At 41.1% G+C, this 25,849-nt stretch overlaps 2 protein-coding genes across 2 annotated transcripts; one reads left to right on the plus strand and one right to left on the minus strand.

The window, feature by feature from the left end:
- The first annotated feature begins 1,469 nt into the window (after positions 1 to 1,469).
- usp8 (ubiquitin specific peptidase 8) lies at positions 1,470 to 12,643 on the plus strand. The gene is made up of 19 exons (XM_023408772.2): positions 1,470 to 1,566; positions 2,270 to 2,450; positions 2,998 to 3,142; positions 3,259 to 3,344; positions 3,495 to 3,636; positions 4,327 to 4,369; positions 4,533 to 4,704; positions 4,923 to 5,085; positions 5,175 to 5,316; positions 5,797 to 6,074; positions 6,169 to 6,681; positions 7,314 to 7,388; positions 7,582 to 7,880; positions 8,259 to 8,480; positions 8,574 to 8,784; positions 9,992 to 10,228; positions 10,366 to 10,508; positions 10,699 to 10,831; positions 11,031 to 12,643. Exons 2-19 carry the CDS (start codon positions 2,347 to 2,349, stop codon positions 11,187 to 11,189), a joined length of 3,267 nt encoding a protein of 1,088 aa, XP_023264540.1. The 5' UTR covers positions 1,470 to 1,566; positions 2,270 to 2,346; the 3' UTR covers positions 11,190 to 12,643.
- Positions 12,644 to 12,782: 139 nt separating this feature from the next.
- Positions 12,783 to 17,463, minus strand: LOC111656887 (uncharacterized). The gene is made up of 7 exons (XM_023408787.2): positions 16,160 to 17,463; positions 15,536 to 15,748; positions 15,254 to 15,449; positions 14,912 to 15,136; positions 14,618 to 14,760; positions 13,705 to 13,840; positions 12,783 to 13,232 (listed from the first exon to the last, which is right to left on the minus strand). The coding sequence occupies exons 1-7, from the start codon at positions 17,413 to 17,415 to the stop codon at positions 13,044 to 13,046; spliced, it is 2,358 nt and encodes a 785-aa protein (XP_023264555.1). The 5' UTR covers positions 17,416 to 17,463; the 3' UTR covers positions 12,783 to 13,043.
- Positions 17,464 to 25,849: the final 8,386 nt, after the last annotated feature.

Here is a 25,849-nt window from a genome sequence, read left to right on the forward strand (position 1 = left end):
CCAAATACGTACATGGATTCGGACACCATGTAAGTTCACCGGTGATTTCCTGGGAATCAGCACTGTCATGGAGATACACCCCTGAGGGTGTTCTTCACAAGGGCCTCCTGTGATCAATCAGCCTTGTTACGGCATAACAAGTGAACTGAGGGCAGCCCTTGTTGTAGACAACACCCCTTCTTTGTACTTGCAGTGGTTGTTTATTGTTCCTGTCAGTTTCTTTGTTTTTTTTTGTTCTGGTTGAGGGCCAGAAGATGAATCCATGTCGCCCCCCAAAGCTGTAAATATTGTTGTGTAATGGAACAACTCAGTATAAGACAGAGCTCTGCCAAAATTCGGATGCTGTGTTTCTTCCTGCTGGTCGTATATCTCAGTAAAGTGAGGGACATTCCACCAACCTTGCAGTTCTCAACTAATAATTTCCAAAACATGATCAGTTTACTATAGTGTTTTAACTAGTTTTACTGATGACAATAAACAATCAAAAGCTTCAGACAACTTAAATGACTCAGACTGAGTTATATTATTTAATATGTCCCCTGTATCAGTTTCAGAATAAGAGCAGGGTCAAATCCTGAGTTTTCACTTAGAATACTCTGGCTATCTGTTTTGTATATTGTACACACATCGATAGATTGTATCTTTAAGGTTTCTAAAATGTTGTTATTTATACTTCTGTTTACTGTTGCAACACTTTGGGCTGCATTTGGTGGAAACTGTTCATCTTAATTCTGCAAATAAAACATGATTCCAACAAAGTGATTCTCTTTCATTATGAAATACAGTAATACAGAGATAATTTCTTCTGGAGTAAATGTGACTTTCTTAAATATGCTTAGAATTTTTGTTTTGTTTAAATATGTTTGAAACACTTCATTTAAGATTACCCTAATAAGCACTACAGGTACATTGGCTTTAAATTGTATTTTTGTACAGGCATTGCAATGGATGCACTCAAGGGGTAAGTGGCCCCACTGAGACTGCATATGTTTATGCAAAGATCCTCTATATGTCTTTGGTATATGCATATGCCCATATTTTTGTGCTGTGCACCTGTGTACACATACTGTATACAGCAAAATAAAGCAGACATAAACATTTCATAAACAAGGAACATACAATACAGAAAGACACTATAGACTATAGCGTATAGACTAGTCTGTGCAAGGCAGTGCAAAGAAAACACCAGTACACATTGCAGGAATGCGTCTGACTGGTTTTGTGAACAGGTGAGGAAAGAATTTATGTGTCTGAAAATATTCAGACACATAAATTGAGCTTTAACCAATTAGGCTATGAATAAAAAGGATTGTGAAGGTAGTGGGCAAGGCAGAAGATGGGGGATTTTTTTGTTTTTTGGAAGTTGTCGGGGGGGGTGAGTATTGAGCAGGCAGAGAAAGTGGTAAGTGAAGTGTAAAGTGACCTCCAGAAGGTGGCAGTAATGCAACATTAAGGATTGCAGCTGCAGCCAAATCTCACAAACGAAGAAGAGGAGGAGGCGGAACAAGAAATCAGGAACCAGCTGTCAAAAAAGTAGCTGAAGTGTAATCAACGGATCAGTGAGAGGTAATTTTTTATAAATTGACGTTATCTTATCAAACAGTTGGCCACTATTTGTGAATCGGCATGACTTCCAGAGGATAATCTCTTTACTGGCGAACGTGATTATAGCCGTGACTACCGGTGCTGTAGTTGAGTAGCCTACAGTAGCTAACCCAACGCTTAACTGCGTGAGCTTAGAGCCTAGCATGCTAACTAACGTAGGTAGATTGCTACAAAGCTAAGTTAACATTTAATTAGCTTAATGGTGTTTATTTGAATAAATTTTGCTGTAAGAATTCAGTCTAGTAAACAGTTAGCTGACCGGCTGCCATCTAGTCAAGACTAACGTTAGCAAGAAAACTATTTAACGTTGTTGTCGTCATTGTTGACAAATCCTGCGCCAGCTAACTACAACCACAAGCTAACTAATGTTGGCTAATGCGCTAACACTGGGAGCTACTAAGTTGAATGTAACTTATTGACACCATGTCAAGTTTTTAGCTTAACGTATTATACTTCTACTAGTTTGGAAATACTACATGACAGGTAAAGATAAGTGTAAACTCAATTCGTTTAACTGATATCTCGCTTAGACGTCACTCATAAAAGGGGAAGCTAAACAGTAATTTCAATGTTAATGCTAACGTTGTTCAATACATGTTATTGGAGCAGGAGCAGCTGGATGTTTTTGGAAGCAGCGTGTGCTCACTTTATTTTGCTGTCACAGACATTTTTCCAGAGATGTCCAGAGCTTGTTTACAGCACTGACTGGTTGCCTGCCTGTAACTGAACACACCCGCGAAGATGCCTGCAGTGTCCACCGGGGTCAAAGAGCTGTATCTGTCTACATCTCTGGGAGACCTCAATAAAAAGGCTGAAATTAAGCCAGACAAGACAAGCACCAGAAGGTAGTCCTAGATTTCATGTTTCCCATTATAGTTTAGTCTACAAAACACCAAAACATTGTGAAAAATGCCCCTCATAGTTTCTTCAAATGTCTCGTTTTGTCCAACCAACCCAAAGATGTTCAGAAGAAAAGCATTAAATCAACACATTTGAGAAGCTGAAATTTGAAAAGTTTGGCATTTGTTACTAGTCATGCCCAACAAATGACTAAAACTAATGATTGTTTATCAAGAATAGTTGCAGATTATTTTTCTGTTGATTGACTAATCGATTAGTTGACTAATCGCGTCAGCTCTCTTTGGGTTTTATATCTAGTGGTATCAACCCAGGATGGTATATGTGACTTAATAATGTGACGACAGTGATATAATTAATCAAAAGCCATTTAGAACACACTCATAATAAAGAAGAAGTGTTTATTTGTATCTGCTCTTCTAGCATCATGAAGTCAGGAGAAAGAGATAGGGATAACATCCAATAAAGGTCCTCAGTCAAAAGTGAACCAAGAAATGGTTTTGAAAATATTTTATTTATTTTGCTGAGTTGCAGCTATGTTCAGAGTGCCTGCAAAATCTTCAAGGCGGCAGAGGAGTGTCGTCTGGACAGAGATGAGGAAAAGGCTTATGTACTGTACATGAAGTATTTAACAGTCTATGACATCATCAAGAAAAGACCAGAATTCAAGCAGCAACCGGTAAAGTTAATAATTGCAAAACTGTAACTTCTTTCTGAGTATTTTTATTACCAAACTAAAGATATAGTGGAAATGTGCCTATTTTAAATAACTATTTTCTATTTAAATGAATAAAGGAGTATTACATGACCATGCTTGGGCCAACCAGCTTTAAGAAAGCCATTGAAGAAGCAGAGAAGCTTTCTGAAAGCCTTAAACTCAGGTTAGATGCTTTGCCTGTCTTCAATTGTACACACTGAATACACATTGTTGATGCATGACTTGCCCATGAATATATGACATCAGAACAGAATAGAAGTATGTTATTGCATTTTTTCTGTTTTACTCAGCTAATGTTTACATTTCTTAACAGGTATGAGGAAGTTGAGGTTCGAAAAAAGCTTGAGGAAAAGGAAAGACAAGAGGAGAAGAAAAGAAGGGAAGAAATAACAGAGAAAGCTGGTGGGCGAGCCTCTCCAAAAGCATCATCGGCAAACAACAAGGACAGCAAAAAGGTAGAAACAACAAGTAATGCATATACTGTCATGGTATCTGTGTATTAACACACATTCATGTGTGGCAGACACTTAATTACAATGAAACGTACCACAGTATGAGTATATGTACATACTATGTACAAATAATTTGGGTGGTTGAATTGAATTTAGGCCAAGTACAGTGATTATTGTCCCTTTTTAAATTGAGGCATAGTTAAAACACCAGCCCATTTAATAGTCAAGTAGAACAGTCAGGATTATGTAAACGCAATCATAAATTGGGTCACCCTCACAAAAGACCTGACCTATAGCTGAGAATAAATTAGAAGTTTTTCAAGAGGATATTAGGCTGTAGTTTCAGCCGAGTAAAACTTTTACCACGTTTGTGTGCTTTTTGGGAAAACTGTATCAGCTTAAAACAATCATACCTTTTCTTGTAATCTAAATGAGCATGGCTGGGTTTTATATGAATTTATACCCACTGAATTTCAACACTTTAAAGTCTGTAGTTACCAGTAACACTAACAACAGTACTAGATTGATAAGCAAATATTTGAATGGCACTTTTGTAAGTAATGGTATTCTCTTCTCATTGAAAGTTATTTTATGTAAGGAGAAGATAACCCAAATGGAATCATTCAAATCAATATTGTTCATGTATTAACAAGATGATTGATTCAGCACCTATTTTTCATGTTTGTATGTCAGGTAAAAGGAGAGCAGAATGAACTGAAGAATGCAACCTCAAAAGGTAAACAGAATAACCCCAAAGTAATCTGATTCACCTGTATAATGAAAATCATTCTGTAGTATAAAGTCATTTGCTGCCATTATGTTTAGTCCTTAACCCAAAGAAGTGTTTTGCAAATAGTTTTTACAGTTTTTGTGTTGATTTAATGACCTTTATCTGATAGCTGCTGTGCCAGCTGGTGGAATCACAGCTGAGAAACTTTTCCACATGATGAAGGACCAGACGATTACAATAATTGTTATGGATGCACGCAGCCACAGGGACTTTGAGGAGTCCCACATTCAGGTCCCAGCCACGACGTGCATCAGCGTGCCTGAGGAGGCCATTAGCCCAGGGTGAGAATGGGGTTTGGACAAACGGCTTCATACCGGTTTGCTTCATCTGACACTGCATTTGTAACCTGTTGATAACATGTATTAATGTTTTATCTTATCTCCTTTTGTTAACTTATTTTTCTGTTCACTCTGCTTGTGTCATGAACTATCAAACGATTAAAGAAAAAGTGTCAACTTCTAAGCCTGACCTTCTGATCTGGATTGTCATGACTTTTCAGAATCACTGTGAATCAAATCGAGACAAAGCTACCAGATGTGTCCAAAGAGCACTGGAGGCGGCGGGGATTTGTGGACTATATAGTGCTGCTGGACTGGCTCAGTTCAGTCACTGACCTTACACTGGGTACCACCTTGCAGAGCCTCAAAGACGCCCTCTATAAGGTAAATGGAGAGGTGGGCTGGCATTTGTGCTCTTGCTTATGTGTGACTCTTTCCTGTAAGGTACAATAATGTGTTTGCACACTCCACAGTGGGACAGCATGACCATCCTGCGTAGTGAGCCGCTGGTGCTAGAGGGTGGCTATGAGAACTGGCTGTTGTTTTACCCCATGTACACAACCAACGCTAAAGTTCGGGCCCCCAGGCAGAATATTATCAGCACCCTCCCTCAGTGTGAGTATCACTATCACACCTGCACAACATACACGTTACAGGTTTGGCACGCTGTATTTATCAGGCCCTGGTCAGCAGCAGTACTAATGCACCTGCATACAAAAATTATGTCATTTTAGGAATTTATGAAAGCAAGTAAATAAAAAATTTTGATATATTTTTTGGGCATGGATGTTATCAAAATTTCATACCTTAGGCTTTTCAGATTCACCAAAAGTATTTACTGTATTTCTGAACCTCATGTCCCACACTATGCTTGTGTTTTTTGTTACTGATCCTGTCTTTCACCTTAAAAACTGTATTTGCAAATGAACGTTTGCGTTTACTATACTTTGGCAAAGACAGTTGAAATGGCTCTTAGATGAAATGCTCCTAAAAGAATGTGAATATCGTATCACCTATCGAATGTCACCAGAAGTTTTAGTCTTCTGAGAAATGATTCTTCCTTATATTTATGTATTTTTTTAATGTATTTAACAGTGAACTTCAGCTACCCATCCCTAGAGGAACCAAAGCCTCCGACCCCACCTCAACCTGAGCCTGAGGTCACACCTGAGCCTCAGGAACCCTCAGTTCCTGTGCTGGTGAATGGGGTGACACCAGCTGACCCCCCCACATCTAAAACTTCCATGGTTACTGACAGGTTGCCAGACACTGTTGACTCCCCGGTTAAAGTGTCCACAAATTCTGGTCTAGACCTTAGTAAGAGGGGCCCTGCAGGAGGCACATCACCTGCAACAGCCAAGACCACACCACAGGTATTGTATCAACCTTGATAACTATTAAACCTTTTGTAGAATACAAAATATTTGTGTCTAAATATCACTCATGTTTTCACTCTTGTTCTCCCAGTTTGACCGTGCCAAGAAACCGTCTGTCTGGGTGTCAGATGAGTCTAAGCCTAGCCAAAACGGTTCAGCGAAAGACTCCACCCAGAATGGCCCATTTGTCCCTGACCGCTCAGCCAAACCATCCTTCGTACCCAACACTTCTTTGTCTAAAGAAGAACAAAGTCAGATACACTCAGAGGCGGTGGCAGTGATGGGGAAGGCAAGGCAAGAGCAGGAAAAACGCATCCAGGAGCGTCGTTTAGAGGAGGAGAGGGAGGAAAGGGAACAGAAGGAGAAGGAGCTGAAAGAGAAGCTAGAAAGAGAGGAAAGCGAGAAGAGAAAGAAGGAAGAAGAGGAGGTAGGACGTCAGGAGAAAAAGAGACTGGAAAGGCAGAAAGCAGAAGAAGAGGAAGACAAAGAGAACAGGTCGTGGGAAGAGAAAGAGAGGAGGGGGAAAGAGCAGAACTCGGACACACCCTCGAAGAGTATGTCTCTGGATTCCCCTGCTCCCAACCATATTGTTAACGAAATTAAGGTGAGTCCTTTTCTGTCGGTGTTTGTTCATTAGAGACATTTACAACGTAGTGTCTCAGATCTGTGGATAAAAAGGAACTTGTGGAATCGTTTTACATTCATGACAATGAGATCACAACGTCGATATCAGTGAATTAAGTTTCCATTACTAATATAGATGCACATTGACCACAGTTGGGCAGTATCAGCTGAGGTCAGGAGACCAAAGTCGGCTCAAAGGCATTTAGCCATTCAGAGTGAATGCCAACCTGTGTTAACGTGACACTGTCAGTGTGAGGAGTATATGACCCAAACCCAAACTTGATAGTTAAATGCAACAACAACAACAACATATGAAATTTAAATCTGTGCTTGTGAAGAAAATACTGGAGAGACAAGTTAGTGTTGTAGACATTCTCAGGTTTGCTGATTTCAGCAGTTATCTTTATTTATCTATTCCAATCAGAATTTCCATTATCAGCAAGGATGATTGTTATATGAGTCGTTCAGTTTTATTGGTGAAGAATGTCAGACTGTCGATTACATTTGACTTCAGAAATGATTCCTTTTACCCTTACCATGAAACTCGCTCATGATTAATTTCTGTAGCATACCTTTAAGTGAAGTCCGTGTGACTGTGTGTTTATTTCACAGAGGGAGCCCTTGACCAGAGCAAGGAGTGAGGAGATGGGTAGGAGTGTACCAGGCCTTCCAGACGGTTGGATGAAGGTATCTGATGTTTAAACCTGAAATATGTTGAGTCATTTGGAGTCATCGAAGATGAAAGTTTAATTTAAAAAAAAAAAAAGAAAAAAAAAAAGCTTACGTTTTAATTGAGAAGCAATTACTTCCTTATGCCCGATTGTTAGTTTTCGTCTAATGTTCTCTTTCTTTTCATGCTTACCCCTCCATTTTTGGCTAGTTCCTTGACACAGTGACGGGGACCTACCGATACTACCATTCCCCAACCAACCGGGTCCACCTGTATCCTCCTGAGGTCACTGTTCCACAGACCCCACCCTCCACACCACCAACAGTTAAACAGAAACCAACACGACCAGCTGAGCCAGACGCCAACCGTGAACGTGAGCGGGAACAGTCTAAACTGAAACGCTCCTACTCCTCCCCTGATATCAGCCAGGACCTGAGAGAGGAGGCCCAGAAGAAGGCCACTGCCCCGACCACCGCCGCCGTCATACCAACCATCAACAGAGAAACCAAGTATGGCACACACATGTTTTATCATACATGTTTTCTGTTTTTTATCTCTAATTTTTTACAATCAACAACAACAGTAATATGTAATCTAGGTGTCAAAACATTCACTTTTTCACCAGCCAGATTTAGATTAGATTTAATTGAGATACATGCAGTATTTTTATATGCACTTCACTGGATCAATGATTACTGAATTCAGCCCCAAGTCTGTTCCAGGATTTTCCAGCCACTATGATAAGTGGACAATGTCCTGCATCTGGCACCTTGTGATAATCTAGCTGCACTGTACTCCTTCGGATATATTACACAATGTATTTCCTTTGGTCTTATCTCTGCAGATACCAGTCTGGTATTTTCTAATTGTGCTCCTCTGTTCTCTAGACCTGCCACTGCTAAAGTCTATTCTAAAGTGGAGATTGTGCGGCCTTCAGCTGCCAAAATTCGCAACCTGAATCCTACATTTGGAGGTCTGGGTGCATCGCTGACCGGCCTTCGTAACCTGGGAAACACATGCTACATGAACTCCATCTTGCAGTGTCTGTGTAACACTCCAGCCATGGCTGAATACTTCAACAATAATTACTACCTTGAGGACATCAACAGGTCAGCGCCCAGATAAGTTGAATTACTTTCCATGTAGGATCATATCTGAGGGGAACATGGAGCATATCTTTCTCTGTTCTCTTCCTCTGCCAGGTACAACGTTCTTGGTCATAAAGGGGAAGTGGCAGAGGAGTTTGGTGTGATCATGAAAGCGCTTTGGGGCGGTCTGTACAAGTGCATCAGTCCGCGTGACTTCAAGATCACCATAGGCAAGATCAACGACCAGTTTGCTGACTATGACCAGCAAGACTCCCAGGAGCTGCTGCTGTTCCTCATGGATGGACTCCATGAGGACCTCAACAAGGTAGTGCGCACACTTGTTTGATGCAACTCAAGCACATAATCACCGTAAACTTTGTGTGGCATAAACTAAACTCCTCACAAGATTTCCATATCTGCTAGGAGCAAAAGAAACAGAACATTTGAAAAGAAATATTAACATCTAAATATGCTAGAAACATTCAGTAACTTATTCCTTTCAGCCATGGCTTTCTAAGGCTTGCTTTCTACTACCCCTGTATATTGTTGCACATTTGCCTGTTTACAATAAAAACAGTCTTTTATTATTTTCCTTCTTTCTGTTTTTTTCACTGGGTTTCATTTTGATGGCAAATTAGAGAGTAAGTAAATAGCTGTGTGTCGTTGGTCCTCCTGCAGCAGTGTGAGTGTGGTGTGTCTGCATCTGTCTGGTCTGATGCTCTGTCAGAACCTCTGTGCATGTAGACCCAAGACATGCCTCATTGCCTGTATTGACTGATTTTTACTGGCTTCATGTGCATTGGAATGGGGGAAAAGAAATAGGTTAATTTGTAAACAAAAGACAGAAAAGGACCATTTCCTAGCTTGATATTTACTTTGTTTTGTTTTTTTAAACTCGCTAAAACATCAACACCACACCTGATTGTTTTCCAAAGACAATTTTGTAGGGAAGGCCATTGATAAGCTGTCAGAGAATAAGAACAGGGTGCACTGTCTCCACCTGGGGTTGAGTTGGAGTAGTACATCCACCCCATCTTTTATATTTAAAGGATGAGGTGCCAGTTAGGGTGTAACAGCTGATGATGTGCATTTCATCATGACACACTCTCCATCTCATCACTTCCCTTTTGTGTGATGTTCAGCCCTGTCTGCCATCCGGCTGGCCCCGTCCCAGTCCACTTTGTTTCTCCAGGCTAATTGATAATTCAGTCTGACTAATTAATGAGATATTAATTAGCAAGTGTTAACCTGCATCTCGTATCCTCCTGCCTATTTTACTGAGACTAAAGTGGCTGAACTGCATGCTAATGAAGGGGAAAGAGATCAGAATGGTGTTGAATACAAAGTTTGTTACGTCAAAATTCGGTCTGTTTTTCCACTTCTAAATGCAATACTATTAGTATGGCCAGTATATTCTGTATCTGCCATCAGTCACTGACCTTTATTGCCATCACGAAGGGAGGTTTTACTTGCATCTAAAGCTGCAGTTGTTCCTGTTTACCATCATGTTGTTTTTCCCTCTGTGCTGTCAGGCGGACAACAGGAAGCGGTACAAGGAGGAGGAAAATGACCATCTGGATGATCAGACAGCAGCTGACCTGGCCTGGAGCAAACACAAGCTGCTGAACGAGTCCATCATCGTAGCACTGTTCCAGGGCCAGTTCAAGTCCACCGTGCAGTGTCTGACCTGCCATCGCAAGTCCCGGACATTTGAGACCTTTATGTACCTGTCGCTGCCTCTGGCCTCCACCAGCAAGTGCTCCCTGCAGGTCAGTCAGACATTAAATTCAGAAATACCCAAATTCAGGTTAAATCCTTTACCAAGGTCTTCATTTTTGTTGAGCAGTGAAAAACATTTGAAAAACATTTGCTTTGTAATATTATAATGTTTGCTGCTTCTTGGCAGGATTGTCTGAGGCTGTTCTCCAAGGAAGAGAGGTTAACCGACAACAACAAGGTGTTCTGCAGACACTGCAAGGCCCACAGAGATTCTACCAAGAAACTGGAGATCTGGAAAGTCCCACCCATTCTCCTGGTGCACTTAAAACGGTCTGTAGAGATTTAAGCCTTAGTAAAAAAAAAAAATTTCTAAAATATTTTTGCAAACTCAATTTTCACAGTTTGGGACATATAATTAAGAAACTGATTAAAAATTTTACTTCTGGCTGATATTTCTTGACCCTTTTCTTAGTGTTACCATATTGACTCACCTTTTCTCTAACTGGTGTTATTTCTGCAGATTCTCCTATGAGGGTAGGTGGAAGCAGAAGCTGCAGACATCTGTAGACTTCCCTCTAGACAGTCTGGACCTGGCGCAATATGTCATCGGACCCAAGCAGAGCCTGAAGAGATACAGCCTTTATGGAGTTTCTGTAAGTAGAAGTGAAAGTCAATTCTGTTGGAAAGAGGCCAAGAGACTTCAGTCTTATCTCGTACATCCTCCATGAACCAAAATGTAATAACTAAAATATGTACTGAAGAATACAAACTTTAGAGGACAAGAGGTGCAGATAATTAAATATGATTATCTAGCTGTTAAGAAAACTTAACTTTCTTCTCTTCCACTACCAGAACCACTATGGGGGTTTAGATGGCGGCCATTACACAGCGTACTGTAAGAACGGCGTCAAACAGCGCTGGTACAAGTTTGATGACCACGAGGTGTCTGAAATCTCCACCTCCTCCGTCAAGTCCTCCGCAGCATACATCCTGTTTTACTCCACCCTGTGATGGAGCTGTAGGACATGAAGAGAGAACACTACACCAGAGCGTCAGTGCTCAAGCCTAGAGGTTGTCTTTTTTTTTTTTTCCTTTTTAAAATCACAACTGAGGACCTGGTGCACGTAGTTGCGGATTAACTAGTCGTGTGTGCACGCGAGGACGTACTCGAGCGAGTGGCCGCCAGATGCGGTCTGTTCCAGATCGGCAAATGGTGCAGACACACTGTGCAATGCTTCAGCTACTAGAGGACCCTATAGCTGTTAAAACATGCTGTCTGTTCATATTACTGATCATCTAGAGACTAAAAAGATGCTCCTTTTGACTTCTATACCTTGGTGGTCGTGTTGTAGGGCTGACAGCTGGTTCCGATGCTCTTCACTCTCTTTTCTGTTGCACTCAGTGTGGATGGCCGCATTGCAGAACCGATCTCCAGCTTTCTTGTACTGTGTATACACCAGGGCTAACAGTTAGATGGCATGTACATACTTACCAATGCTGATGTTGCACAAAAAATGTAAATACTCGAGGGCAAGGTGAATATCTGTTAAGTGACCAAATTATTTTTTTCATTGAAAGTAGCAGCCATCATAGTATCACCATATTCATAAAGACAAACTAAGTGTTTTAGGGGTTTAACTCTATAGCCTTCTGATGATTGACAGGATCTCAAAGGGGATTGAAGAGACTGTGAGTGTTGAATTTTTCATTCTCGGGAGTTGAGATTGTTGCTTGTTCATATTAGCCATCTTCTTGCACTCACACAATATGCAATCAGTTTAAGTTGATTAGGTAGAACACATTGTTTAACAGCAGACATTAATCCGCGACTGAGAATGCTTTAAGACAATACTGATGCTGAGAGCTTGTCCGTCTTACTCGGTCCAGCCAGTGACGGAAAAACCTACCTGCTTCTATAAAGTTTGTTGTACAATTTATTCTCAATTTAAACATACTTAACTCTTTACATTATGATATTCAAACGCAAGAACTATTTAGAGGAAATATTAATGGGATACGTTGGCATCTTCCTTGGCTTACACCAGTGATGCTGGTTTTGAAGTATCGTTTGTAGGAGGTTGGATTCTGATTTATTGTGATTTACTGTGTTTAGTACAGACCCAGAAGAATATGAAGACATGAGAAATTGACCTTATTCACTTATACGAGTGCATTAGCGTCAACATTTGCTGCCTGACTGACTGACTGACCGACCGACTGACTGACAAGAGCAAGCACAGATTATAGTGATATTTTTTCTGAACGGACCAGAAATCTGAGGAGGCAGAATTTGACTCTACTTCCTGACTACAGTTTTATTGCCTAGCATGAGATCATAATGTTTTCTTTTTACTTGTACATGTTGATTTTATTTCTTATTGCTCTAAAAAAATTTGTTTCAGATATAATGATTATATTAACCTCAAACAACTCATATGACTATTTATTAAAACTGCTTCAAATTAGTGTTTGTCTGTGTGTGAATGAGCATTTCAAGATATTTTCAGCAAGTGTTCAGTGTTGCCACAAACAACGGTGACATCCTGAATGAAGCCCTGGTCCATTCATCGTCTTATGTCCCTGCGTTAAGTGACAATACAGAATACAAATATTACACATAGTCGTTTGGCCATAATGGTAGCACACCAAGCAATGGTAGTACTTGTAATTTATTTGAAGTACAAGTATGGAGAAGCCAGCAGACGAACAAGCGTCACAGACGTTTCCTGGATACAGGTCTACTGATGAGGAGCAGACTCGAAGACAGTTTAAATTAGCATTAATTAAGATGGGGGAGATAAATAAGGGAAATGGATGGGGGAGTTGCAAAGTCCCCTAATGGGTTTGGTCTGTTGGATGTAGACCTCAGAGTCCATGGATCTTTGGCTTTTGGAAACGCTTGCGGCTGTAGAGCAACAAGTATGCATTTGGAGATTGCACAAGACTGTCCTGGACCTCTCTGACCACTGAGTCGTCAAAACAGTGCCAGGTCTGGGTCAAGGCGTTGTGGCACAGAGCTGTATAATGACCCATGTTCAGGTGACCTGCATGGTTCTAGAGAATGAGAATGAGTTAATTTGCATTAAAAAATCCCCCAGGCAGATAGAAATCAGAAACAGTGACAAGGTCAAAACGCCATTGCTTAATGTTTTAGCTAGTGCTTTACACAGTCTGGACTTTAAATGTACCCATTATATAAAAAAACAAATCAAGGCGTGACATAATGCCATCCTAAAATAATATGAAAATAAAGGGGAATGAGTTACTACATAACAAAACAAATCCAAACTGTCATAGAAAACAACTGCTACTCATGATTAACTCATGACAGACTGTATTTTTGGCCTAAGGCTGTTACATGTGCACATCTTACTTCAACATCTACCTACCAACAGCTTCCAGATTTGAAGTAATCAGTGGTTATTGGCTGACAGAAATTACTGCTGTCAAAACTGCCATCGATTCAAGAAATAATTTAGCAACTACAGTTCCTAATATATTTGTGTGAGCATGTCTCTTTACTCACCACAACAGCATATAGGCGGTATGAAGAATATGAAGTGTTTTGTACTGAGCTGGATAGAAACGGGCTGAGGTCGAGCCTCATGGAGAACGCAACATTGGTCCTCAGTTTCACCTGGTTCTTCCCCTTACAACCAAACCTACAGTGGAGAGTTCATTGATTTTAAGACGATGTCATTGGTTTACAGCTACCACACAACATGAGCTCTCAAATATCTCCAGGGTATTTAGATGTTGTAGCTTTTCATAATAGAATACATAACTCGTATTGGTGCATAAAGAATGCATGACTTGTTGAATGAATGCATTCATGTACATGTTATTTATAGTGAAGATCTGGCACAGTAAACATGAACTCACAGTTGAGGCATCCATTAAATAAAAGGTTGGCGGTGTCATGACACTTTTCTAAGGCATGTAATGTTATTTGTGAGTGCATAAATAAGTACCAAATGGAGATTATCTTACATGCAAACTAGAAGTTGATCGCGGATAAGAACAGAGCAAAATCCCCCTAGCAGTTTGCAATGAACTGTCTTGTTTCTGATTAGTGATGATTATATTAGACACTACTGTTAACTGCTGTTGTCTAGGTCAAGAATGATCTTTCAAACTAAACCTTTTAGCGAACAAGGACTAAAACTCCTTAAACTGCTTCGAATAAAATGGAAATTTGAACATCTACGTTCTGTGGCAACTGGGCAAAATTCACCTGCTTATGAAGATCATGTGACACGATCGAAAGCACCAGACCAGATGTTAAGTGGACTTTTAGGTGAGATTGCTTTATCAGCGACGTTTATGTATATTACAGATTTATGTCTCATACATTCATTCAGCATAACTAAAGAAAGACAAGAACTTAAAGCCTCACGATCAAGTGTTGCCTTAACATATGATGCTATGTCTCTACCCACCGTTTCAGGTGCAGCATCAGGATCTCAGGCGGTTTGTCCAAACAAGTCAGGACGGCCGTTTCTCTCCTCAGCCCGCACACTGAACACAGCATCTGCTCTGCCCCCGTCAGGATAGTCTGCTCGAAGAAGAGCGACAGGCAATCCTGCTCAACAAAGAGACAGAAGGAAGGTGAGAAAGCAGGGAACGGTAAGGCCAAGACCACCAATATTTAGAATATGACATGCATACAGTCTGGATGATATTTTAGTGGTGCTAAACGGGAACTGCAAACAACTGCAGCTGTTAAAAGGTACCTGAATGGAGCACTTAATGATGTCTGTTGGAATTGGTAAAGACAGTACAGTGAAGGCCTGTGTGCTGTGTCCCTGAAGTTTGCAGTGCATGCAGAGGGTCATGTAGCTCAGCTGGCCCTCAAACAGATGTGAGACAATGGTAGAGTCAATCGCTGCGGCGGCACAGTTTCTATTTTGGTCTTGTCTCGGCCGTCGTATGGAGGATCGCATCTGTTGCTTTGCAACCTTGTAAACACACACGCACACATGCACACACAGATTTAATCTCTCTGTAACCGTGTGGATTTACCACAGAGAGATACATGGTGAGTGACAGTGCAGACTTGACGGATTTCAACGCACTTTTTTGAGGTTGTCATGAAGTGCATTGAGGAGCAAGAGCAGCAGTTCCTGGGCGTCTTGCTGGGAGTAGTTGTTGAACTGGGGGAGGATGGAGCACAGCACTGATCTGGCCTCCACAGGGGCGCAACTGGAGCTCCTTCCCAGCCACATCTCCTCCAGCAGGCGGACAAACGCCTCAGCCACCCGGCATTTAGACCTGCATGAGCAGAGGTTTAACCAGTGGGAAAACAGACTTGTCAACATTCAGTGGAGTCAGAAAGAGAAATGGTGGGTGGTCTTAACCTTGCCAGCTCCTTGCGAGTGTCCTGATTAAGGAGGTGCTCCACGAGGGGCACGGTAGAGCACAGACACTGCAACACAGCATTTAAGTAGCAGGAGTTTCCGGAGTTGTTCAAACCACACACTCCTGGTGTGTTCCACCCCTGCAGCCTCACTGCAGAGCTGCAGCCTCTTCTCTCACTCTCCATCGCCTCACCACAGCTGGTAATGTTTGCCCTGAGAGAGCAGTGACAGAACAGACCACATAACTATCTCTGATTTCTTCTGCAATCTCACACAATGTATACAGACACAACATTAAAAACAATGTAGGCTATTATCAGAGAGATTAACAGTACATACTGTACGTTGCTTCTTGTACAACTGTCTCTTAATTAAATGAAAAAAAGTACAATATCCTGAGAGAATGTAAATCAATATTTAATTGGTTGAACATTCATACTGATCTTGCAATGAAATTAATTTAATTCAAATTAATGGAGTCTTCTACAGTTGAAAATATTTTTATAGAGCGAATGCTTTTAAAAAAAGAAAGTTATCACTGTATACCTGTTTGGCTCGCCATCTAATATTGTGCAGACTATTATTCGCTCGAGTTGAAACACTATACGACACAGTAAGACTAACCTTTGTTTCAGAAGATTTGTTGAGCTTGTCTCTTGGTATGAACTGCTGTTTAGTCGTGGCAAAACAGGCACAGTGACACTGCTGTCCACGGCCAGCTGAGAGGCCAGAGTCCTGGTGAACTCTGTCAGGTGGACCTGCCTGCCTGAGCTCTGGCTCTGCAGAGTGTGGAGCACAAATGTGTTGATGCAAATCATGTGTAGTGCCACCCAGAAGCCCGACAGAAACACATCTACCACTGATCGTTTCAGGTCTGACAGAGGAAGTAGAGCAGGTCCGGTCCAGCCCTGCAGGTGGGCCACAAGTTGAGGCAATGAGTCCTCGGATGTTCGTCTCCGCTGATGTAGCTTGACTGGTGGACATGAAGATGACGTTGGGTCCGTGACTCGATTTTTAACAGTGGGAACAAAATTAATATTGACCCCGAAGCCAGAGAATATGTCCGTGAGTCTCCCCTCCATCCAGGCAGAGCTGTCCAGCTGAACCAGGTGTCTGTGGCTGCAGAAAGGTCTCAGCAGGTGTTCCACCACCTGCGCAACTACAGGTTTCCTACTCCGCCTCTGAAGCTGCTCTGGACAGTACAGATACATGTTACAGACAAACCCTGAGCTCAAGTCACAGAGGAGGGCAAGGTTGAGCGGGCAAGGACCCTGCTGGTAGGAAAGCTGGTATTTCTTCACGGCCAGGTTTTGTCCAGGTGTGTATAAGGCCTGGTAGCGCCTGGTTATGTGGCTACAGAAAGCAGAGAGAGCTTCCAACTTGTCTCCATCCTCCAGCCTGGTCAGAGACAGGAGGTTGGTGTGGAAGCTGTTTCTCTTCAGGACACCCTGCCACCCATCCAGTTTTAGGGTCAGCTCTGACCCAAAGCTGCAGTTGTCTCCTGCAGACAGCCCGTTCTGTAGGACTATAGAGAACCATGTTAATGCCTCGGCGTACTCCTCCTCAGAGAGGTCTGTGCTCTGCTCTCTGCTCTGGCTGTATGACGGGCGCTTGGCTCCTGCCTTCACACCAACAGCTCTCCTGATCAGTTCCCGGACAGCTCCTCTGTCCAGCACATCCAGCAGAAGCTCTCTGGCTGTATAGTAAACCTGGTAAGTGGGGCCGCTCTGAATCCTGGTGAGTGGCTTCACTTTTTTGGACTTGAAGATATTTGGTAAACAGAGGCTGTCCACCTGGGTATCTCTGAGCAGCTCATCCACTGGGTGGCACTCCTCTGACATCCAGGTGCACTCCTTCACTGACAAAGCCTTTGCCTTCATCTAAGTCTAGGAAAAAGTTAATAGTAAAAAAATAGTAAAGGCTTCTCTCACAACAGAGACCTCTGATCTGAGACCACTACGACATGGCTTAGAGATGAGCCACAAAAAGACCTAATTACTTTGTGCCTGAAATTCTCCCCTGCAGCCTGTTTAGTTTAATGACTAAAGGAGAAGATACACAGCAGAACACAGTGCACTCGAGGTGTTTCTCTGATCCTATAGGGTGTCTGACAAACTCTGTGTACTGTCCATGCATGTATGTATGTGTGTGTGTTGATCTGCTCTCGGGTGAAACGCACACTAACACTCAGGAGAATCTGCTGTTGGAGAATATCACCAGGGATTCACTGTAGCCAGTCAACAGTATCTTGGCAACCTATAAACACAACACTGACCGTGGTGCAGCTTTGTTCATTTCATCTGTACGCGTGACTTTAGAGGCAAAGGACAGTTTGTTTCATGGTGTAACTATCAGCCATTGTTTGAGGTCTCAACAATCTTTCATACTGTATATACTATATACTCATATATACTGTATATATATCTGGGTCTCTGTAGAATAATTTTTAGATGCAGATGCAACAGCTTTTTACAAGTGACAAACAATAGAAACATCTAACAGTATTCTTTATCCTTTCTTTTTTCTGCCCACTCTGGTGTCTAAAGGTTCTGCAGAGCTCGTCATGTCCCCAAAATCCCACCCTTATTCCATGGAGGTGTCTCTAGCAGCCAGTAGGAGCCGCTAGTGCGGCAACAAGGACATGAGCTTGTCACCGTCTTCCCCAACCATGTGCACTGTGTTTTTTTTGTGAATGCAGGATGAGGACTCTGCAGTGGAGGGTGAGTGACTTTTGTCCCAGCATCACCTTTACAGGATACATGTACATGATATCCCGGCATGTCTTGCTGTTGGAGTGGCCTACGACTCTGGAGCGTATTCCTAAAGGCGCAGTCTGTGATCTGAATGTAAATAAAAGGGCAGTCCCATCACCAACATTCAGATACGGCTTTAAAGCATGTTGTCAATAATCTCAAACTGATTATCGTGTGTTTTATCACATAGAGTAATAGCAGGCGACAGAATTTAGAAAACATCTGAGGTAATGACTGTTTTTGACCCAACACATTGGTATGCAAAGAAAAGAGTAACACAGGCATTTACACACAGGTGACAAATTTAAGGAAAAATCAAAAAAATGAATGGAGAAACGAGGGGTCACCAAATGGTTTGATTATTATTATGACCTTTACAGTCACCAAATCTGAACCCAAATGAACCAGATGAATGATTTTGGTCCGTCGCGTTAGACAGAGCTCTCCACCACCATCATCAAAACACCAAATGAGGGAATATCTCATTGGAAGAATGGTGTTCATTCCTCCAGCAGAGTTTAGAGACTTGTCGAATCAATACCAAGCAGCACTGAAGCTGTTCTGGTGCCACGTGAAAGCCCAACTCCTATCTAAGACACTTTATGTGGGTTTTTCGTTTCTTTTGTCACTCGTCTGTATTTTCAATTAATGTTAGTGGAAAGTCAAACAAACAACTTCTTTTAATCCATAAGACAAATTTAGTGAGCTCTCATAATATTAGTCTGAATATGAACAACAAAGTTGTTATCAGTTCTGATCTACTAACAGTGTATCCTTTATGTGTCACCATCAAAAAGTCAGTCATTGATTTTGCTGGTGTGACATCAGACAAACTGTTATTCCATGTTTCGAGCTCTGAGAGACATTAGTGTATATTCAATAAAGCATAACAAAATGTCCCAGGACATGAAAATATCTTTCAAAGCTGATAGTCAGTAGTGTTTTCCTTTGGCACAAACAAAAGATCATTTACTATTGAAAAATGAAAACAGGCCATTCTGACATCGTGGGTAAAAGTCAGGGAATTCTCTGCAGCTTCATAACTTGCAAAAATCTGGTTGGTTTTAGGTAGTGTTGTCTGTGATGACTTTCTTTCATTGTGTCCCACAGAAACCTTCAGTTAGTGGAGTTACACACATTCACTGAGCAGCACTGATGGACCTATCCCAGGTTAAGTCCCTTGCTCGAGGGCACGTCAGCAGTGGCAATGAAGGAAAGGTAAATGCAATTCACCTGCTTTCTCACACAGATTTATCAGTCTAAGAACTGGAGGTATATCTTTTAGGATTAACAGTCTCTCTAGCTATACCAACAGTTCATATTTGCCAGGCTGCAGATTCTTCCCAGGAAAGGAAGTTAAAACCACCACAACTTTATCACTTCCACATAGTAAGATGTCATCAAAACTACAATCATTAAAAAGTCATTCAAAAGTGAGTCACTTTACATGAATAATAAACCAGAGAGTCCACAGGAATGAATGTTAGTAAATCATTAACACAGATCACTCAGTTTATGATCCTTATAATAAGCCACCAAGCCATGTAGCACATGTAGTCCGGACCCACCTTGTCTCCGAGCAGGATGACGCCCCTGGCAGCATGAACTCTGCATTCTCCTCGTGATTTCACTGGAATATGTTCCTGCTAAACAAACATTTACCAGTTTAACATTTAACATATAAATCTTCAAACACTCGCGTACACTAATGGCAACTAGAAATAAGAAAATTACCTCACTGCACTCCATGCTCAATGAATTGACTGTCACAATTGTAGAAGCTATTGCTTTGCTTGCCTGTAGATGGCGCACATCAGCACGTCTCCATTTGTCTCCATTTGGTCTAAACGAGAAGGTCCTGTCTGCAGTGTGCAGATTGTACAGGGGATCCAAACTGCTGCTGCTGCTGCTACTTTTCTTACCAGTAGATGGAGCAGTGCTGGACTAGAACTGCAGGTGTACAGGTGCAGATGTCAACCTGTGAGAGTGAATTTCCTGGTTTCAGCTGCATTAGCATCAGTGATAGTAGTGTTCCTTTTTTTTTTTTTTTTGCAGGGCTCATTACATCAACTCTAAATCAGCTCAACAAGTTAAATCTGCCCAATTTCAGCAAAGTTACTCAGCCGACCTTCTGTGTTTTTGACGAAACATGCTGCGTTTTTGCTTCTGCAGATTTGACCCAACATGCACCATATGTTAACTCTCATAATTTTTACCCCTAAGAAAAATAACATGTCAAGCCTCCACTGTACATTTATGTAACGTACAAGTGAGACTAAACAAGTAGTTGAACAAACAGTAAGAGCCTCTCAGTAACAGTCCTCGCTAAGTGTTTGTCCCAGTGAACATGCTGAATGCGCTGCAGCTGCAGGGTGTTGTGATAAAACCTTGCCTTCTGTCATTGGGGGTGGAAGAATCACACAATAACCTCGAGGGCTCTTGCATAAATCAAATCCACTTTCAAGCTGAAAATATGTTAATCCATTAATATCAAAGGGCATCTTCTCTCCTTCAGTATGCCCTTTGAACTTTCAATACTTTCAAATAAAACCTATTCATTTACCCACAGAAAACATAATCCCGTATCCACTGTGACAGGCTGCGCTTTACTGTAAAGTGGCCAGTTCATGACACCCACACAGTGAATAAGAAAATACAAAGCTGATGATTTTATTCCACGTGGGAGTCTCGAGTAATACATATGTAGGCGATATTTTTTGCAGTGCGACGCCACTCAAATTATCTTCTGAAAACATTATTCGAGCAGCTCAGCTGTTTTTTATTTTGATGCTCTGTTTGTGAGTTTTTCTTGTGATCGCCGAGTCAAAAAAAACATCAGGCCTCAGAAACTATAATCCCTACACATCTCGTCTTTCCGTAAACCGCTTCTGCTCTCTGGACAATAGATGGAAAAAGATGAATGGATACACCTTTGTGAGAGAGTTTGGCAGCTGCTTAACACTAGAAAACTGTTGCGTCACTGTTGTCAGACAGCTGTTCATGAGCTACTGTTTTGTTCTGTGTTAGGAAACAAAAAAACACACATGCAGGGCTGATCCGCCCACATCATTTCATTCACCAAACACAGCTTAAGTAACAGTTTAGTCTTGATTCCATCTCTGTTTAAGGTCTCCAAATATCATTCAGTGTATTTTGAGAAAAGGTTTAAAATCATTTCTAACTAAAAAGATTTTAACTTTGGAAGATCTTCTCTTTATTTGACTGACTCAGAATACAAACAGTTTGTTTTTACACTGAACCCCGTCATTTGTACCGGAATGAGTGATTCAGTTGTTCATATGGGCATCTGACTATTGTTTTAAGGCAGACTTGAAGAATTGTGACCTTGTCCTTTAATATCACTATAACTTAATTTAAAGAAAAACAGTAGTTACATCTCTATGCAAAATAGCTTTCTCCTGCATTCAAACTTATAACATGTTTGCACATGCATTTTAATAGCACTTTGAGATAGATTTAATGTACCAAGCTTTTTGCTCACTACTTTTTTTTCCTTATTTTATATTGTGTTAGGCTGTTTAATGTATTATAATGCATCATGTTTTATAAACCGATTAGGTAACTAGTAGCTATAGCTGAGAAAAGAAGTATAGTAGAGAAAAAGCACAATATTTAGGCTTCTTCTAATGACATGCGGTGGTCTTACCTTGGCCGCATACTGACTATTTGAATTTTTTTCCACAACCATTCATTATGTACAGTAGGCACATATCATTTGTGACCTTCATAAACACAAATTTCATTTTCGAAGAATCAGCAAGAACACTGTCACTGAATTTTGCAGTACACAACAAGTGCTGATGCTGTTCACTTTTGCTGCAACACACACACACACACACACACACACACACACACACACACAATTGATCTTGTTAAGAGGATCAAGTTCTCTCAGGTACCAGGATGTTCACCAATTCACAAGCAGTTCAGATTTACTGTATTCGAATAAACCGAAACTAATAAAAGAAACTGTGTGTGAAACTGCATTTCTAATTATAGCTATGGTGTCTCCTGGGAATTCTGTGGGAAAATGCATCATGCTAAGTTTCTGCCAGATAACACACAGTCCTGTACACGATTGCTTGTCGACTAGTTTTTATATCTACATATAAATCTGATGTGTTTCTTTACCCCTGTCTGAAGATGAAATGTCTTTTTTTTTTATTCTTGAGTGGAAAGTGAAAACGTCCACATCCTGAAAAAAGGTCAACTTTGTTTTGGAAAACACAAGGAGTTGTTATCAAGGTGGGAAAGTATGCAGGCTGTCTTGCGAGTGGTGCTGGGAAAACTGTGGAAAATGAGGACAAGTGTCTAAACGTCTATCTTTTGTTTGTTTCCCTTTTCAGGCTGACTCAGCTGAACACCTGCAGACCTGTGGCCATTTCCTCATAACCATGTAAGTACAGTACAGTGATGTACCCAGGTGTTTATCCATCTCTAATGTTAGTACAGAACCCTGGAAGCATCCAAATCTCATATATACTGTATGTTCTTTCATGTAAAACAATTCAGTTCACTTTACTTTATTTCTCCAACATAATGCTCCTTTTATCAGTCCTGCTTGTGACCATAGTAAAACATATTACAAACAAATAATAAAACAGGATACAAGACATTATGTAGTGGATAAGGCTTCATTCATCCTGTGTCTTTTGTCAAACAACATAAGACAGATAACACAAAGAATTAAACAGAGATGTGATTATAAAAACTATGAATAACAAATTCTTGTAGAAGCTGATTTTATCCTAAAAACGACCCAAGTGCCGTCTGAAACCGTGAATAACTAACAGCAACAAAATACACATAAAGAAAAGTTTGTCATGTGACACAGTGACCCTGATTTTGAGCTTTTGACAAGCACTTTATTCTGACAAATCAATTTCCCAGCCTGTGTTATTGATCACATATGAGGTTGACATGGTCTAAATCTGTTGTAGTTGTAGCAGCTAACCTTTTGTCCAACACACGTCAGATGACTCCTGCTGAGGAGAATCTTGTGTTTTGCTTTAGTTTGAGCAGCAAGGATTGTATTGTGTAACTGTATAAATTGTAAACTTTATTCCTCTCCACTTTGGGGTTGTTGTTTTATTGAAATTTATCTTGTCACTACAAGATAATCATTTCTACGCAGAGTATGATATTTTGATTGCACAAAATAAAAACAACATAAGACCATTTGTTTGCACAGCAAAGAATAAATGTTTTTATGATGGAAACTCTGTGTAATAATTGTGCTTTACCAGGAACAGCTGTTGTTACTCTTACCATGTTAGCCACCATTGTTTATCATCAGCTTCAGAATACGTATAAGTAACTGAGGATTAATGCATTTTTCTCAAATGGATCACTCTTTTTCAAAGTTACGTAGGTTTTATATTGGTCTTTTGTAAAATGATTCTCTGCAGGCACATTGGAGTCAGTCTTTAAAATAAAACTCACATAACCATATCTACGCTGAAAGATTGGCTGCTGTATTTACTCCTCCTGTCCATACTGACTGCGCAGAGATCCCCTCCTGAGACTCTATGGAAAAATGACACGTTTTGTGTTTCCTTGTCGAGATGTAGTGGAGGAACGTAGCGACTTTGGAAGATGTGCACCCAATTTGTCTAAAACTTTTGTTCCCTGTTTTTTTGAGTCACATCAGGAAAGCTCTTTATGGCCAGCGTGAAGAGAAAGAATCAATACTGCAACCAAGAAGCCATTCAGTGTGCATGCTGGGATGTGCATGTGGTTTTAAGACAGACTTGAAAAAATATGACTATACCCTGTAATTAAGTTTTTCCAAAGCTCTCGGAGCTCTCTGACACGAAGGGTGTTGCGTTTGCTCTCCTGTGAGGAATCTCTTACAAATGCTGAATTTGTAACTCTGATGTCAAAACCTCCGGTTGCCTGGAAGTAGAATAAGATGATACACTGATCTGATGTCAACAGTCAGGACGCTGTGTAACTTTGGCAGGAGTTAAAGCTTTCAATGTGCGGGTCCCTGAGAGCTGATGTCTATTTATAAAGCCACTTTGTGTTCTAACTTTAGTGTCCCGTGCTCTGCACAACTCTGGTCTGAATATGGACTCACATTCTGACACTGAGGAGCCATAATGAGCAGCCTCAAGTTGTAGCAGATAAATACTGGAGGCTTAATGCTTCGTCTCCACATATTCAACCTCACTGCAAGACCTCCGCCGAGCTGGTCATCACATTTATAATTTCTTCCAGTACTTTCCGTTGGAGGATATTCTGCAGAAGCTTAACCAGTTCCTGGTCTTTGCTGAAATCCCCAAACATTGAGTTTTAATTGGCCTTCCAGGAAAGAGAACAGCATTCATGACCTTGAATTAGGAGTCGATGCGTCAAGCTATACCATCAGCTGATGGGTGGTGAGTTGAGCTGCTTATCTTGGTGTTGCTGGATTTTATTTTTAACACTGACAGCACCTGACGGGCCCGTGGAAACTGGGGAAGACCTCAGAGTGCGAGGGATGAGTGGCAGTTAGGGAACATGAGAGGAGGGAACATGAGAAAGCGAGGTATGGCGTTGCGAGTAGAAAACACGCAATACTTGGTTGTAATTTCCAGAAGACTGTGCGCATGAAGTCACAGGAGAGAGGAAGGGTGGAGGAGTTTGTCTCAAGATGGCGGTAATGAGGAAGCCCGTGTAGTGTTGCGGTGAGTGTTGACGTCTTAGCAAGTGGTGCAGACATTTAAATCAGAACCAACATGTCGTTCTGCAGAAGAGAGAACATGAAGAGGAAGCTGCAGAAAAGATGAGAGAGACTGGAGAAGGCAGGTGTGGACAGAGGACAGTGAAAGTAGCATGACATTCTGAGTATGTGGCCTACATTTAGTCTTTAGACACACATGCTCTGCGACATGGAACAAACCAGGCACCTTAGCTTTCAGCTGAGTATTCCACTAAGGTTTAATCAGTGTGGCTGAGGATTGTATTGTTACCAAGAGAGCAGAAAAACAACACATAGCTGGCCTCATTTTTTCCCAGCAGGAAGTAACAGCAGTGAAAAACCCCAAGCCCAGCTGTAGCTGATTAAACTGAGACAAGCAGCTCCAACCTTTGTACTAGAACGTTTTCTTTCCTGTTATATTTGCTTAAATGACACCAGCGTCTGTTGTCTGCCCAGAGAATTATGACGCTATTATTCAACCTGTTTGGCTCATGTGGACAAATGTTTATCTATAAGGAAAGATGCAGAGAATTTAATGAGGCCATAAACACAATTTGGTTCAGAGGCAGTTCACCATGACAACAAAGGATCATGCTATTTTAACATTCGAGGGTGCAGGAAACCCAGAGGTTAGAAACCTGCTTAACAAGCAACAGTTTTTCAAGCACTTTATACTTAACATTTCAGAAGGAGATATTCTACCTTTAACTCCACTGTCTTTATTTCACAGCTATAGATACTTTGCAGATTAAGATTTTAGGAACAATACATACGGTCATCGTATAGATTATTATTGTAATGGGTTTAACTGCCCACCGGTAGAAATACAAAATAATTCAGTAGTATATATACAAGTAC

This window comes from Seriola lalandi, unplaced genomic scaffold (genome assembly GCF_002814215.2).
Source record: "Seriola lalandi dorsalis isolate HSWRI2012SDOR001 ecotype SW California unplaced genomic scaffold, Sedor1 jcf7180002054372, whole genome shotgun sequence".
NCBI lineage: Eukaryota > Metazoa > Chordata > Actinopteri > Carangiformes > Carangidae > Seriola > Seriola lalandi.

Excerpts from the sequence above, each read along its gene's own strand:
- usp8 (XM_023408772.2), top strand. The coding sequence starts at position 2,347 with ATGCCTGCAGTGTCCACCGGGGTCAAAGAGCTGTATCTGTCTACATCT. Across the intron at positions 4,370-4,532 it reads GAAGAATGCAACCTCAAAAG|CTGCTGTGCCAGCTGGTGGA; the intron begins GTAAACAGAATA and ends TTTATCTGATAG. Across the intron at positions 5,317-5,796 it reads TATCAGCACCCTCCCTCAGT|TGAACTTCAGCTACCCATCC; the intron begins GTGAGTATCACT and ends TGTATTTAACAG.
- LOC111656887 (XM_023408787.2), bottom strand. The coding sequence starts at position 17,415 with ATGAAGGCAAAGGCTTTGTCAGTGAAGGAGTGCACCTGGATGTCAGAG. Across the intron at positions 15,137-15,253 it reads TTCATGACAACCTCAAAAAA|GTTGCAAAGCAACAGATGCG; the intron begins GTGCGTTGAAAT and ends TGTGTTTACAAG. Across the intron at positions 13,233-13,704 it reads ACCGCCTATATGCTGTTGTG|AACCATGCAGGTCACCTGAA; the intron begins GTGAGTAAAGAG and ends CTCATTCTCTAG.